General features: G+C 46.5%; 1 protein-coding gene across 2 annotated transcripts in view; it reads right to left on the bottom strand.

Moving 5' to 3' along the window:
* The window catches only part of PPP6C (protein phosphatase 6 catalytic subunit), a 48139-nt gene extending 37876 nt beyond the window's left edge, over nucleotides 1-10263 (bottom strand). For both annotated transcript variants that reach the window (XM_045372624.3, XM_045372625.3), the window contains exon 1: nucleotides 10112-10263. In XM_045372624.3, coding sequence (XP_045228559.1) covers nucleotides 10112-10186 — 75 coding nt within the window. In that variant the 5' untranslated portion in view covers nucleotides 10187-10263. The remainder of the gene's footprint in view (nucleotides 1-10111) is intronic.
* Nucleotides 10264-16478: the final 6215 nt, after the last annotated feature.

Below are 16478 nucleotides of genomic sequence, written 5' to 3'. Positions count from 1 at the left end.
ATAACAATCTAAGTTTAACAGCCTACTCCTATGATTTGGCATCTTTCTTTCCAGTACCACCTCCAGCCACACCAAACCACTTCAAGTTGCCCGAACCAGCCACGTTCTTGCAAATTACACTCTACTATTGCACATGGAATTTATTCTGTTTGCATGTTCTTTCCTTCTCATTTTGTCTATCTAAACTCTGCCTCTCCTAACTGCTCCTTCATGAAACCATCTCTGGCTCCAAAGTTACATACTGCTTCTTCTATGCTTGCCAAAGCCCTGGGCAGCCTCTATTACAGCCTTTGTTTACCTCTTTACCTCCCTTACTATACTGAAAGTCCCTCACAGACAGACAGAAGTATCTGATTCTGCCCCTGGCACCCACGGGGAACAGTACTTAACACAAGGAACCATTTAAAGAAGTGTTTGTTGTCTGGGCACAGTGGCTCACACTTATAATCTCAGCATTTTGGGAGGCCAAGGCAGGAGAATCACTTGAAGCATTTGGGACCAGCCTGGACAGCACAGCAAGATGCTATCCCTTAATTTTTTTTTTTTTTTTTTTTTTTTTTGCTGGGCGCAGTGGCTCACGCCTACAATCCCAGCACTTTGGGAGGCCCAAGGCAGGTGGATCACGAGGTCAGGAGATCAAGACCATCCTAGCTAACACGGTGAAACCCTGTCTCTATCAAAAATACTAAAAAATTAGCCAGGCATAGTGGCATGTGCCTGCAGTCCTAGCTACTTGGCAGGCTGAGGCAGGAGAATCGTTTGAACCCAGGAGACGGAGGTTGCAGTAAGCTGAGATCGCACCATTGCACTCCAGCCTGGCGACAGAGTGAGACTCCATCTCAAAAAAAAAACCAAAAAAATGTTTTTAATTAGCTGGGCACACTACTGCACAACTGTACTCCCAGTTACTTTTGAGGCTGAGGCAGAAGGACCAATTGAGCCCAGGAATTTGAGGTTGCAGCAAGCTATGATTACACCACTGCACTCCACCCTGAGAAACAGACTGAGACCCTATCTCAAAAAAAAAAAAAAAAAAAGAAGAAGAAACAAGTATTTGTCATAAAGCAGAATACAGTTCGAGTCAATAAACCTTTACTCATTATCACATACAGGGCAGTGTTCTAAAATTGTGGAAAACACAAGGAATGGCCAAGCACAGTGGCTCACATCTGTAATCCCAACACTTTGGGAGGCCGAGGTGGGTGGATCACTTGAGGTCAGAAGCTCGAGACCAGCCTGGCCAGCATGGTGAAACCCCATCTCTACCAAAAATACATACATACATACATATATATATATATATATATATATATATATATAAGCTGGGTGTGGTAGTGTGCACTTGTAATCCCAGCTATTTGGGAGGCTGAGGTGGGAGAATGGCTTGAATCTGGAGTGGGGCACAGGTTGCAGCAAGCTGAGATCTACACCATTGCACTCCAGCCTGAACAGTGAGACTCCATCTCAAAACCAAAAACAGACAAAAACAAGGAATGAATCTGGCCTTCAAGAATTTTCCAGTTTAGGCCGGGCGCAGTGGCTCAAGCCTGTAATCCCAGCACTTTGGGAGGTCGAGACGGGCGGATCACAAGGTCAGGAGATCGAGACCATCATGGCTAACACAGTGAAACCCTGTCTCTACTAAAAAATACAAAAAACTAGCCGGGCTAGGTGGCGGGCGCCTGTAGTCCCAGCTACTCGGGAGGCTGAGGCAGGAGAATGGCGTGAACCCGGGAGGCGGAGCTTGCAGTGAGCTGAGATCCCGCCACTGCACTCCAGCCTGGGGAAGAGAGCCAGACTCCGCCTCAAAAAAAAAAAAAAAAAAAAAAAGGCCGGGCGCGGTGGCTCAACCCTGTAATCCCAGCACTTTGGGAGGCCAAGACAGGTGGATCACGAGGTCAGGAGATCGAGACCATCCTGGCTAACACTGTGAAACCCCGTCTCTACTAAAAAAACACAAAAAACTAGCCGGGCGAGGGGGCGGGCACCTGTAGTCCCAGCTACTCAGGAGACTGAGGCAGGAGAATGGCGTAAACCCGGGAGGCAGAGCTTGCAGTGAGCTGAGATCCGGCCACTGCACTCCAGCCTGGGCAACAGAGCGGGGACTCCGTCTCATAAAAAAAAAAAAAAAAAAAAAAGAATTTTCCAGTTTAATAACGGAGATAGACATATTTGCTATCACACAAGACAGAACACTCTAAGTGGTAAAATGGGGCAATAAAATGCTAAAGCAATGTCAGTGTGGAAAGAGAACAACAGGGATTTTAAAATAGCAAATAAACTCAGATGTGTACTCTGTTGAGTCACTATGGCAAAAATCACTTGAAACTCACCAAGTCCTGACCCTGATGATATCTGTTCTGCCTATCACAAGGACTGTGTAAATCACAGAAGCAACATGAAGGGTCTCTCAAAACTATAAGTGGCTATGTAAATTCTAATCATTGTTAATAAATTCTGACTGTGGAACCTAGGAGTCCTGCATAGAGGAAGTGCCATCTGAGCTAGAGCTCAGAAGGGAGGTAAATAGAGGGCATACAAGGTGTTCTATAGAAGAAGCTTAAATGATAGTTGTAAATGTGAACCCTGAAGCCAGACTGCCTAGGTTTGAAACCCACCCATTCACTTACTTACTAGCTGTATGACTTTGGAAAGTTACTAAATCTGTCTGAATTTTGGTTACCTGTCTGAAAAACAGAGCAAATATCAGTACTCAATTCACAACATTATGAGTATTAAACAATTTCATATGTGTACTGTATAATTATTTTAATAAACAGGTGAAAGTAGACTGAGCAGAAGCAAAGAAACAGGGAAGTATGGGGCATGTTATCAGAAGACGGCAGTCCAGTGTGCTTAAAACAGAAAGTACAGTTAAAAAAAAAAAAAACAAAAATGGTGGGCCGGGCACCAGTGGCTCACGCCAGTAGTCCCAGAACTTTGGGAGGCCAAGACAGGCGGATCACGAGGTCAGGAGTTTGAGACTAACCTGACCAACATGGTGAAACCCGGTCTCCACTAAATATACAAAAATTAGCCAGGCATGGTGTGGCATGCCTGTAATCCACTACTCAGGAGGCTGACGCAGGAGAACTGCTTAAACCCGGGAGGCAGAGGTTGCAGCGAGCCAATTATCATGCCACTGCACTATAGCCTTGGTGACAGAGTGAGACTCCATCTCAAAAAAAAAAAAAAAAAAAAAAAAAAAAGGTGATGTAGTGGAAGATGTACCTAGAAAAGCATGCTATTAGCCATCCTAAAAAATCATAAATTATATCAGAAAGAGCTCTGAACACAGAGGCTTTCAAATCAAGTTCTAGATGTCACTGATTAGCTGTACATCCTCAGGCAAATCATAGACTAGAAAGCTCAGTTTCTCTCTATATAAAGTGAGAAGAGTACAGTACTAAATGAATTTTGATTCTCCTTCAGCTCTGAAATTCTAAGAAAAAGACTAGGAAGCAGTCAACAATTTACACTGTCCCATCTAACAGCTACCGCCACACAGGGCTAATGAGTACCTGAAATGTAGCTGGTCCAAATTGGGATGTACTCTAGGTGTAAAATAGACACATGTCCTAGAATTAGTACCCAAAAAAGGCAAAATGTTACATTAATAACTTTATATTGATTACATCTTGAAATTGGGTTAAAATATTACTAAAAAAAAATTATCTTTTTTTTTTTTTTTTTGAGGCGGAGTCTCGCTCTGTCGCCCAGGCTGGAGTGCAGTGGCGCGATCTCGGCTCACTGCAAGCTCCGCCTCCCGGGTTCCCGCCATTCTCCTGCCTCAGCCTCCCGAGTAGCTGGGACTACAGGCGCCGCCACCACGCCCGGCTAATTTTTTTGTATTTTTAGTGGAGACGGGGTTTCATTGTGTTAGCCAGGATGGTCTCGATCTCCTGACCTCGTGATCCGCCCGTCGCGGCCTCCCAAAGTGCTGGGATTACAGGCTTGAGCCACCGCGCCCGGCCAATTTATCTATTTTTATACTTTTTTTCTTTAGACAAGAGTCTTGCTCTTATTGCCCAGGCTGGAGTGCAATGGCATGATCTTGGCTCACTGCAGCCTCGGCCTCCCGGATTCAAGTAATTCTCCTGCCTCAGCTTCCCAAGTAGCTGGGATTACATGTATGCACTACCATGCCTGGCTAATTTTTGTATTTTTTTTTTTTTAGTAGAGATAGATTTCACCATGTTTTGGCCAGGCTGGTCTTGAACTCCTGACCAAAAGTGATCTGCCCACCTTGGCTTCCCAAAGTGCTGGAACTAGAGGCGTGAGCCACCATGCCTGCCTACTTGTTCTTTTTTTGAGATGGAGTTTCACTCTTGTCACCCAGGCCGGAGTGCAATGGCACAACTCTGCTCATTGCAACCTCTGCCTCCCAGGTTCAAGCGATTCTCCGGCCTCAGCCTCCTGAGTAGCTGGGATTATAGGCACCCACCACCACACCTGGCTAATTTTTGTATTTTTAGTAGAGATGGGGTCTCGCCATGTTGGCCAGGCTGGTCTCGAACTCCTGACCTCGTGATCCACTCGCCTCAGCCTACCAAAGTGTTGGGATTACAGGCATGAGACAGCACACCTGGCCTGTTTTTATACTTTTTAAAAATGTGGCCCAGTCATGGTGGCTCACATGTATAATCCCAGCACTTTGGGAGGCCTAGGTGGTAGGACTGCTTTAGGCCAGGAGTTCGAGGCCAGCCTGGGTAACAAAGCATGACTCCATCTCTACAAAAAAATTCAAAAAGTTAGCCAGGCATGGTAGTACATACCTGAAGTCCTAAGCTATTCAGGGGGCTGAGGCAGGAGGATTACACAGGCCCAGGACTTTGAGGCTGCAGTGACTCATGTCTGCACCAGTGCACTCCACCATGGGAAACAAAGTGAGATGCTATCTCAAAAAAATAATTAACTGCCACTAGAAAATTTGAAGCTTACATTTGTGAGCATAATATTTCTACTGGAGAACATTGTTACAAGACTCTTCTCATAAGACAAAGGAGACTGTAATTCTGTGGCCGAAAGACAAATGAAATGTGGCCATAAGGACAAACAAGGTATAAGAAAGGATCTTGCAAACATAGAAAACACTCTTCCAGCCCCATACAAAGCCAGGTGCATCCCTAACTGTTGCGTTCAGCTGTCCTCAGTGTACCTGAAGAAAAATTCACTGCAAAACCAAATAACTCAGCCAGGCACCACCGTGCCTGCAATCCCAGCACCTTGAGAGGCCGAGTCGGGCGGATTATTTGAGGTCAAGAGTTAAAGACCAGCCTAGCCAACATGGTGAAACCCCATCTCTACTACAAATACAAAAATTAGCTGGGCGCAGTGGCACGTGCCTGTAATTCCAGCTACTTGGGAGGCTGAGGCAGAACTGCTTGAACCCAGGAGGTGGAGACTGCAGTGAGCTGAGATGGCACCACTGTACTCCAGCCTGGGCAACAGAGCTAAACTCAGTCTCAAAAAAAAATAAAAATAAAAAAACCTCAGGTAAACATGTCACCCTTAAGAACTGTACAAGAGATTAGACAACCTCCAAGTTATAGAACCCCTGCTCCCCAAAAATATTAATACTTCAATATAGGTATTCAGTAAACCTGCCTTTATCATTAATTCTTCCACTTGGTCAGGTATGGAATCTGTACCTTTTGTTAATCTCTCTGAAATCTTTCTTGTGGATAAAATCACATGAACTCTTTAAAAGAAAGGTTACACTGTGGTCCATTCACTTTCACATGTCTTTTTTTTTTTCTTTTTGTTAGACAGGGTCTCGCTCTGTTGGCCAGGCTGGAGGGCAGTGGCACGATCTCAGCTCACTGCAACCTCCCTCTCCCGGGGTTAAGCAATTCTCCTGCCTCAGCCTCCTGGCCCACGTATGTCATTCTTACTCCTTCAAAACCATTATGTAGGCTGGGCACGGTGGCTCACACCTGTAATCCCAGCACTTTGGGAGGCTGAGAAGGGTGAATCACCTGAGGTCAGGTGTTCGAGACCAGCCTGGCCAACATGGTGAATCTAAAAATACTAAATTAGCCAGGGGTGGAGGTGGGTGCCTGTAATCCCAGCTACTCAGGATGCTGAGGCAGGAGAATCGCTTGAATCCGGGAGGCGGAGGTTGCAGTGAGCTGAGAACGTGCACCTGCACTCCAGCCTGGGCGACAGCAAGACTCCATCTCAAAAAAAACAAATAGGTTGGCCGGGCGTGGTGGCTCAAGCCTGTAATCCGAGCACTTCTGGAGGCTGAGACAGGCGGATCACGAAGTCAGGAGATCGAGACCATCCCAGCTAAAACGGTGAAACCTTGTCTCTACTAAAAAATACAAAAAACTAGCCCGGCAAGGTAGCGGGCGCCAGTAGTCCCAGCTACTCAGGAGCCTGAGGCAGGAGAATGGCGTAAACCCGGGAGGCGGAGCTTGCAATGAGCTGAGATCCGGCCACTGCACTCCAGCCTGGGCGACAGAGCAAGACTCCGTCTCAAAAAAAAAACAAAAACAAAAACAAAAAAACAGGTCAGGCGCGGCGGCTCACACCTATAATTCCAGCACTTCGGCAGGCCGAGGTGGGCACATCATCTGAGGTTGAGAGTTCGAGACCAGCCTGACCAACATGGAGAAACCTTCTCTCTACTAAAAATACGAAATTAACTGGGCGTGGTGGCGCATGCCTGTAATCCCAGATACTCAGGCTGAGGCAGAAGAATCCCTTGAACCCAGGAGGCAGAGGTTGCAGTGAGCCAAGATCGCGCCATTGCACTCCAGCCTGGGCAACAAGAGAGAAACTCTGTCTCAAACAAACAAACAAACAAACAAAAACAGTTATGTAGATTTGATCCAGTACTAGTGATATGACCATTTCCAACTTAGCGAAACAGAATTGTGATTACATCTGGAACATCCTGTGCATTTAGTATTTGATCTAGTATCTCCATCTTCTAATCAATTTAAAATACAGGTAAATTTCTGTCTTCTTTTCTACCAGAACAAATCTTTTCCATCATGTTCATTAAGTGGCCTCAATAATTTCTTTTCTTAATAGCAGCTTTTATTTTGCCTTTACAGCCTCAGAAAAAGTACTCCTGGCATACTTTCTTGTCCTAATTTTAGGTTGCACTCCATGCCAAGAAACAGAAACAAAATTAAGCTTCTTTAAATACACCACAGATGAGCAACACAACAAATTAATCTGATAAAAACATTTCCAAGACAGAAAAAAAGTCTCAACTTATAAAGAAAAATTCAGAATTATTTTGTCTTGGATGCCCAAAATACGTATTTTTAAGTTTATTAAGAAACAGATACAAGCTGAGTACAGTGGCTCATGCCTGTTATCCCAGCATTTTGGGAAGCTGAGGTGGGAGAATCACTTGAGCCCAGGAGTTCAAGACTGGCCTGGGTAACATAGCAAGACCCTGTCTCTACCAAAAAAATAAATAAAAATTAGCTGGGCATGGGGACATGTGACTGTGGTCCCAGCTACTCAGGAGGCTAAGGTGGGAAGACTGCCTGAGCCCAGGAGGTCGAGGCTGCAGTAGGCCATGATTGTGCTACCACACTACAGCATGGGTGAGAGTGAGACCGTCTCCCTGCTCAAAAAAAAAAAAAGATAAAAAGATTTTTATTTTAAGAAAAAAAACAAACAAATACAAGTCAAGTACAATGCAGGAAATAAAATGGTCTAAAAACTATACTTCCTTAAGAAGGAAATCTAATGTTTATCAAACTAAGAGGTACAAAGAAGTCCAACAGATTACCTTTTTTTTGACACAGAGTCTCCCTCTGACACCCAGGCTGGAGTGCAGTGGCGCAATCTTGGCTCACTGCAACCTCCGCCTCCCTGGTTCAAGCAATTCTCCTGCCTCCGCTCCCAAGTAGCTGGGATTACAGGCACCTGCCACCACCCCCAGCTTATTTTTGTGTTTTTAGTAGAGACGGGGTTTCACCATGTTGGCCAGGTTGGTCTCGAGCTCCTGACCTCAAGTGATCCACCTGCCTCAGCCTCCCAAAGTGCTGGGATTACGCCACCGCGCCCTAGACACATTTTCATAGAAAGCAACATTTTATTCATCATAAACACAAAGTTCAAAAAAGTTTTACGCATGATAAATAAAAAGAAAAAATTCCATGTCAATTCACTGACATGCAATAGTCAACCTCACCTACGGGATTAATAATGCTACTAAGAGGTCTGGTTAGTTTTCCATGAATTGGATCCCAGTGCTAGTTGTATTCTTATTTCCTTAAAAAAAAAAACACATAGCAGAAAGAAGTCACGAAAGGAGTGTCTGAAGGACTCAGATGAGCACGAATGCTACATTACTACTAAGGAAGGCTGTCCTTATTTTAAATTATTCTATTAAAAATGGGAGAATGCAGAGGAATGACTCCCCTGTCATATGCCACACAAAATTAACAGGTAAGTACAATTCAGGCACATTCATAACACCATGTGTGGCCTCAAATATTATGCATACTTGTTGACTGATGTTAAGTATCAACTTACTGTACAAAGAAGAAATAAAACAAAACCCACAGTAATATATTTCTTTAAGAATACACTGAGCCGGTGTCGGGCGCGGTGGCTCAGGCCTGTAATCCCAGCACTGTGGAAGGCCGAGGTGGGCGGATCACGAGGTCAGGAGATCGAGACCATCTTGGCTAACACGGTGAAACCCCGTCTCTACTAACAATACAAAAAAATTAGCCAGGCGTGATGGCGGGCGCCCGTAGTCCCAGAGACTCGGGAGACTGAGGCAGGAGAATGGCATGAACCCAGGAGGAGGAGCTTGCAGTGAGCGGAGATCGCGCCACCGCACTCCAGCCTGGACGACAGAGGGAGACTCTGTCTCCAAAAAAAGAATACACTGAGTCGGATAAATACTAGCACGAGCTGATAAGCACTGCTAGAAACCTAAGTTCTGATTTCAGCAAATGCATAGAAACACTTTTCAAAAAAGCAGTATACCCTAGGCGGGGCGCGGTGGCTCAGGCCTGTAATACAAGCACTTTGGGAGGCCGAGGCGGGCAGATCACTTGAGGTCAGGAGTTCAAGACCAGCCTGGCCAACATGGCGAAACCCTGTCTCTACTAAAAATACAAAACAGCGGGAAGTCGTGGTGGGCGCCTGTAATCCCACCTAGTCGGGAGGCTGAGGCAGGACAATCGCCTGAACCCGGGAGGCAGAGGTTGCAGTGAGCAAGATCGCACCACTGCACTCGAGTTTGGGGGACAGAGTGAGACTCTATCTCAATTAAAAAAATAATAATAATTAAAAAGTTTTTAAAAAAGAAAAGCAGTATACCAAAGCCATTCCTTACCCATACATACATTTACTCTTACTTGGACTCAGGAGTAACAAAGAATTCACCTCCTTTAGAAAATCAAGAAAATGAAATGTTGAGTTCAGAAGCGGTTAAGGAAAAAGTATTTGTATTTATTGAGAACCAACTACTTTATCCACTTCAGTAACCTCAACAACATACTCAAAAACGGGATTCACCTCTGAATTAGCAAAAGAAAACCGACGATCCTAAAAAGCAATTTGGAGGAGTGGCAAAGAAAGAGCTGACGTTCGTTCCCGTCAGTACCAAACCACTCGGGCCCACCGCCTGCCCCTTCCTCAGAGACCTAAACACATTGGAGCCGCATTCCGGGAGCCGGTGGCATCTCCTGTCAGACGCCGGCCACTCCGCGCTCCTGTCACTTCCAGTGGTGGCGACCCCATCCCGAGGGCACTGCCGCGGGGGCTCGGCTCCGACTGCGGGAGACCCGGGGATGGGGTGGTGAGCCGAGTCTTCTAAGCAAAGCTGTTACAGCTGCGGGTCCTGGGGCAGCCCGAAGGCCAGAAGGGGCGACCCTGGGGCAGAGGCCGCGACATCCCTCGGGATCTCCACTGAGGCAACTGGGACAGCATTCGGGGGACTCGGCTCCCCCGACCCTCGGCGTGACGCCGGGTCGGACCGGGTCGCTTGGCACTGGGGCAGGCCCTCCACCGCGACGGGACGGGATACCCAGCGGGGGTCCCGGAGAAAGGAAGGGCGGGCCGCCGGGCGCCCCACAGCCGGAAGGGGCGAGCCCGCAAACAGGGCTCCCGCCCCGGCAGGGCTCACCTTCAGGTCGTTCTCTGGCAGGTACTTGCACAGCCGCGCTATCTCCACATACTTGTCCAGGTCTAGCGGCGCCATTTTAGGAATAACAAGCCGCGGCAACAGCAGCGGCGGCGGCTGTAGTAGCGGCGGCGGCAGCGGCGGAGGCCGAAGCCGGAACTTTCCCTGCGTCACGTCCGGCCCGTGAGTGGCGTCTGCGCAGCGCCGTTAAAGCTCGACCCGCTTCTCCCCGCTACCTCCGTACGCCCGGCGCCCCCTCTGGCAGAACCCCGGCTACAGGGCCCAAGAGACCCCTCTTCGATCCACCCCGCGAACCTGCTGGGACCCGTAGTCGTCTGCCGCGGGGCGTGCTGGGATGTGTAGTTTTCAGTTGTGGACAGCCACCTCCCCTCTTTTCCTCCCATTTCTCCAGACTTCCACCTGCCGGCAGCCGGCCAGGCTTTTCCGAGGCAAAACGGCGGAGTAGGTGGTCCTAGCCACTCACTGGTTTCTTTTTCCAACTCTTTTAAGCACTCTTTCACCAGAATATCTTAACAGTTGGGTAAGCCTGGCCGTTTGCACCTTTCCAAGTCCCTGTGAAAACCTCGCCTAAGCCTGTGGCAGAGATGTCAGGCTCCAGTCTTCCAATCTGAAAGGAAGGAAAACAAATATTAAAGGTTTTCTTATGCTAAATGCGATACAAATGCTGTTTTTCCATTTACTCTTCGTAACGATTGATAGGAAAGTGAGGCTTGGAGGCTTTAAGTAGTTTACCCCAAATCTCACAGGGAACAAAATGGCGGGACCAAGATTGGAAAAATGGCTTAAGCTTAAGCGTACTTCCAATGAGAATCCCACAAGGACATGGAGTTTTTTGCTGTAACTCCAGCACTGAGAACAGTACCTGGTACTAGCGTACCTTCAGCATTCGTTTATTCAAGCACTCTTTATTGAGCAACAAAGATGTGCCAGGTACAGCTGCAGGAGCTTGCAACACTTCATGAACAAAATAGACAAAGATCTCTATCCTATCCGTAGCTACAAAAAATACCAAAATTAGCCGGGTGCGGTAGTGCGTGCTTGTGGTCCCAGCTACTCTGGAGGCTGAGGAAGGAGAATCGCTTGAGCCGGGAGGCGGAGGTTGCAGTGAACCGAGATCGCGGCACTGCACTCCAGCTTGGGCGACAGAGCGAGATCCTCCTCAAAAATAAATTAGTAAAAGGTGGCCGGGCCCTGTGGCTCACGCCTGTAATCTCAGCACTTTGGGAGGCCGAGGCGTGCAGATCCCGAGGTCAGGAGATCGAGACCATCCTAGCTAACAAGGTGAAACCCCGTCTCTACTAAAAATACAAAAAGAAATAAGCGGGGCGTGGTGGCGGGCGCCTGTAGTCCCAGATATTCGGGAGGCTGAGGCAGGAGAATGGTGTGAACCCGGAGGCGGAGCTTGCAGGGAGCTGAGATCCCGCCACTGCACTCCAGCCTGGGCGACAGAGCGAGACTCTGTCCCAATAAATAAATAAATAATAAATAAATAAATAAATCAGTAAAAGGAAGCTGCTGTATGGGACTAGGGGTGGGGGTACAATGGCTGTAGCTAAGAGACCAGTTAGGAGACTGTTATGTAATCCAATAGTAGCAGGCGCTCAATAAATATTTGTTGCTCAAGAGTTCCTGGAATGAATCCTCTTGCTCTCTAAAGTGTATTTTGTGAACAAATGGCTAACCCTTAATGAGATATCTGTGTGAACTTCTTTGTATTATCCTTGTAACTGTTCTGAAAGTATGAAATTGTTTCAAAGTAAAATTAAATTTTTAAAGTTTGTTACAAAATGAATGATGCCCACAAGTATTCATTTCTTCATTCATTCAACTAATAGTTATATAGTGCCTATTGGCCAGGCCGCAGTGGCTAATGCCTGTAATCTCAGCACTTTGGGAGGCCAAAGCAGGCAGATCACCTGAGGTCAGGAGTTCAAGACCGCCTGACCAACATGGTGAAACCCCATCTCTCCTAAAAATACAAAATACTCGGGAGGCTGAGGTAGGAGAATCACTTGAATTGCTTGAGGCGGAAGTTGCAGTGAGCTGAGATGGCGCCACTGCACTCCAGCCTGGGCCACAGAGTGAGACGCCATCCCAAAGAAAAAAAGAAAAAAGAGGTTACACAGTGCTTACGATGTGAATAAAACAGATATGATCCCCGCCCTAATTAGGCTTACAATCTGCTGGGAAGAGACAAACAGTATTTATTTATTTACATTTACTGTTTTATTATTAATATAAAGGATATTACAAAGGATACAAATGAAGAAATGCATAGGGTAATTTAAGTTTTTTTGCTGTTGTCGAGGCCGGGTGCAGTGGCTCACCCGGTGGGCAGATCGCTTGAGGCCAGGAATTCAAGACCCACCTGGCCAACATGGTGAAACCTGATCTCTACTAAAAATACAAAAATTAGCTGTGCATGGTGGTGCATGCCTGTAATCCCAGCTACTTGGGAGTCTGAGGCATGAAAATCGCTTGAACCCAGGAGGTGGTGGGGGTTACAGTGAGCTGAGATCGTGCCACTGCACTCCAGCCTGGACAACAGAAAAAAAAAAAAAAAAGAAGAAGAAGAAGAAAAAAAAAAAACTTGTTGAGGTGAGATCTTACTATGTTGCTGAGGCTGGTTTTAAACTCCTGGACTCAAGGTGTTCTTCTGCCTTGGCCTCCCAAAGTGCTAGGATTATAGGTGTAAGCCACCATGCCTGGTGATGAGCAAATATTTAATTGCAAATTGTGATTAGTGCTCAAAAGGGAAAATAGGAGGTACTATAAGCAAGAAAAATGGAGTAGAAGAGGTCTACCTTTGGCTGGGCGCGGTGGCTCATGCCTGTAATCCCAGCACTTTTGGGAGATCGGGAGATCGATACTATCCTGGTCAACATGGTGAAACCCCGTCTCTGCTAAAAATGCAAAAAAAAATTAGCTGGGGGTGGTGGTGCGCACTTGTAGTCCCAGCTACTTGGGAGGCTGAGGTGTGAGAATTGCTTGAACCCAAGAGGTGGAGGCTGCAGTGAGCCAAAATAGTGCCACTGCACTCCAACCTGGGTAACAGAGTGAGACTCTGTCTCAAAAAAAAAAAAATAAATAAAGCGGCCTACTTTAGATTGACAACACAGTGGAGGTAAAGTACAGGATGTAGATTCTAGCACCATGTGGGCAGAGTTCAAATACAGGCTCTATCACTTATTGTGTGATTTTGGGGAAGTTATTTATCCTTTCTGTACTCCAGTTTTCTCAGCTCCAATATGGAGATGATAATAATAATGCTTACCTCCTCTTGAGATTCTAAGAATACTCATAGGCTTTAGTTTACAGTGAGCTGAGATCCAGCCACTGCACCACTGCACCCCAGCCTGGGCGACAGAGGGAGACTCCATCTCACAAAAAAAAAAAAAAAAAAAAAAAAGAAAATGGCTTAAAACAATGTCTAGGCCAGGCACAGTGGCTCACACTTGTCATTCCAACACTTTGAGAGGCCAAGGTAGGAGGATCACTTGAGCCAAGGAGTTCAAGACCAGTCTGGGCAACATAGTGAGATCTCATCTCTACAAAAAAAAAAAAAATTAAAATTAGCCAGGTTTGGTGCTGGCACACACCTGTAGACCCAGCTACTCTAAAGGCTGATGTGGGAGGATCGCTTGAGCCCAGGAGGCCAAGGCTACAGTGAGCTATGATTGTGTCACTGTACAACAGCAGGGTGACAGTGAGACCCTGTCTCAAAACAAAACAAAAACATTGTCTGGCACAGAGTGAGTGCAATATGAGTGTTAACTCTGAGTATTATGTGGGCAGGAAAGGCATTTCTGAAGAAGTAACATGTAAGACTTTAGAAAAAAATTGTAGGAGGCTGGGCGTGGTGGCTCATGCCTGTAATCCTAGCACTTTGGGAGGCCGAGGCGGGCAGATCACTTGAAGTCAGGAGTTCAAGACCAGCCTGGTCAACATGGTGAAAACCCATCTCTACTAAAAATACAAAAATTAGCCGGGTGTGGTGGTGCATGCTTGTAATCCCACCTACTGGGAAGGCTGAGGCAGGAGAATCACTTGAATCCGGGAGGCAGAGGTTGCAGTGAGCCAAAATCGTGCCACTCTACTCCAGACTAGTCGATGAAGTGAGACTCCATCAAAAAGAAAGAAAGAAAGAAAGAGAGGAAGGGGAGGGGAGGGGAGGAAAAAAAGGCAGAACAGGTGCCGTGACTTATGCCTGTAATCCCAGCACTTTAGGAGGCTGAGGTGGGCAGATTGCTTGGGCCCAGGAGTTTGAGACCAGCCTGGGAAACATGGCAAAATTCCATCTCTACAAAAAATATAAAAATCAGCCAGGCATGATGGCATGTGCCTGTAGTCCCAGTTACTTGGGAGGCTAAGGCGGGAGGATTGCTTGAGCCCAGGAGGCGGAGGTTGTGGTGAGCCAAAGTTGTGCCACTGCACTCCAGCCTAGGCAACAGAGTAAGACCCTGTCTCAAAAAAAAAGAAAAAAGGAAAAAGAAGTAAAGAGATAATCTGCTCAGAGTTTCCTGGAGGAAAAAATTCAAATGGAAGAAGATACTGTTGTTGTTTGGATATTTTTCTTTTTTCTTTTTTAGAGACTGATGTTTATGGCCAGGCACAGTGGCTCACGCCTGTAATCCTAACACTTTGGGAGGCCAAGGCAGGCGGATCACGAGCTCAGGAGATCAAGACCATCCTGGTCAACATGGTGAAACCCCATCGATACTAAAAATATGAAAATTAGTGTGCCTGTAATCCCAGCTACTCAGGAGACTGAGGCAGGAGAATTGCTTGAACCAGGGAGTCGGAGGTTGCAGTGAGCCAAGATCGCGCCACTGCACTCCAGCCTGGTGACAGAGCGAGACTCTGTCAAAAAAAAAAAAAAAAAAAAAAGAAACTGATGTTTATTTTCCATCAACCTTATTTCCATGTTGCTTAAGAGCCCCTGCAAGAGCCAGGCGTGGTAGCTCATGCCTGTAATCCCAGCACTTTGGGAGGCCGAGATGGGCCAATCACTTGAGGTTGGGAGTTTGAGACCAGCCTGACCAACATGGAGAAACCCTGTCTCTTTCTTGTTGATGTGTCACTCCAGCATGGCACCTTGAAACAGAGCTAGCCAGAAAACATCGGGGACATCAGAGCATTCTGCAGCTGTGAGTAGAAATGTACATGGAGATGCACATGGACATATGGCAGAGCTAACCTGGTCTTGGTTTTCTTTCCTGAAGGAGAGCAGAATGACTGAATATCCCTAAACTTCTCTTTGGCAGACAGTCAATGGGGAATTTTCCACTAATGTGGGAACTCACAAAGACTCCATATGTTTGAAAGAGCCGCAGACCTTGAATTCCATTTTGTCAATAAATTTTGGTTATGGTTTCAAGTAGCTAAAAGAATCCTTTCACCAACTTGGCCTTTCACCTGTATTAGCACTTCCTCTGAACAGTTCTGTCTGCACACTAGGTAGTACTATCCTCATTCTATAGATGAGGAACTAGGGTTCAGAGTGGGTGACTCGCCAAATGTCAGAGTTAGATGGTTAGTGCTGGACCCTGGATTTTTTTTTTTTTTTTTTTGACAGAGTCTTGCTCTGTTGCCCAGGCTGGAGTACAGTGGCATGATCTTGGCTCACTGCAACCTCCACCTCCTGGGTTCAAGTGATTCTCCTGCCTCAGCCTCCTGAGTAGTTGGGATTACAGACACATGCCTGATTGATTTTTTTTTTTTTTTTTTTTAGACAGTCTTGCTCTGTTGCCCAGGCTAGAGTACAGTGGCATGATCTCGGCTCACCACAACCTCTGCCTCCTGATTCAAGCGATTCTCCTGCCTCAGCCTCCCAGGTAGCTGGGATTATAGATGCGTGCCAGCCATCATGCCTAGCTAATTTTTGTATTTTCAGTAGAGATGGGGTTTCACTGTGTTGGCCAGGCTGGTCTTGAACTCCTGACCTCATGATCTGCCCTCCTCGGCCTCCCAAAGTGCTGGGATTACAGGCATGAGCCACCACACCCGACCTGGAGCTTGGATTTTAACCCAAGTATGTTTGATCTCTTCCCACTAAGCTATCATAGCTCTACGCTCCAGGAGCTCCTGTTTCTAACCTGAGCTGTTTTCTCTATTTCCTAGGACACAGCGACAGTTTCAGAGACTGGAGTTCTTTGAAACAGACATAAGAGAGTGAGCCACCTCTCTATTTTCAGGAAAGATACAGAGAACCTATGGTTATGAACTAAATCAAAGATAATGTAGATGAATACATCTAGAGACATTGTTCATTTATAGTCAGGAATAGCTTTTCCCTTGAAAGAGAACTCTGTGCCAGCTGCTGGGTGCTGATCATTTTTATTTACATTAT

This window comes from Macaca fascicularis, chromosome 15 (assembly GCF_037993035.2).
Source record: "Macaca fascicularis isolate 582-1 chromosome 15, T2T-MFA8v1.1".
In the NCBI taxonomy this organism is placed as follows: Eukaryota; Metazoa; Chordata; class Mammalia; order Primates; family Cercopithecidae; genus Macaca; species Macaca fascicularis.
This window is presented reverse-complemented; position numbering and strand designations above follow the sequence as displayed.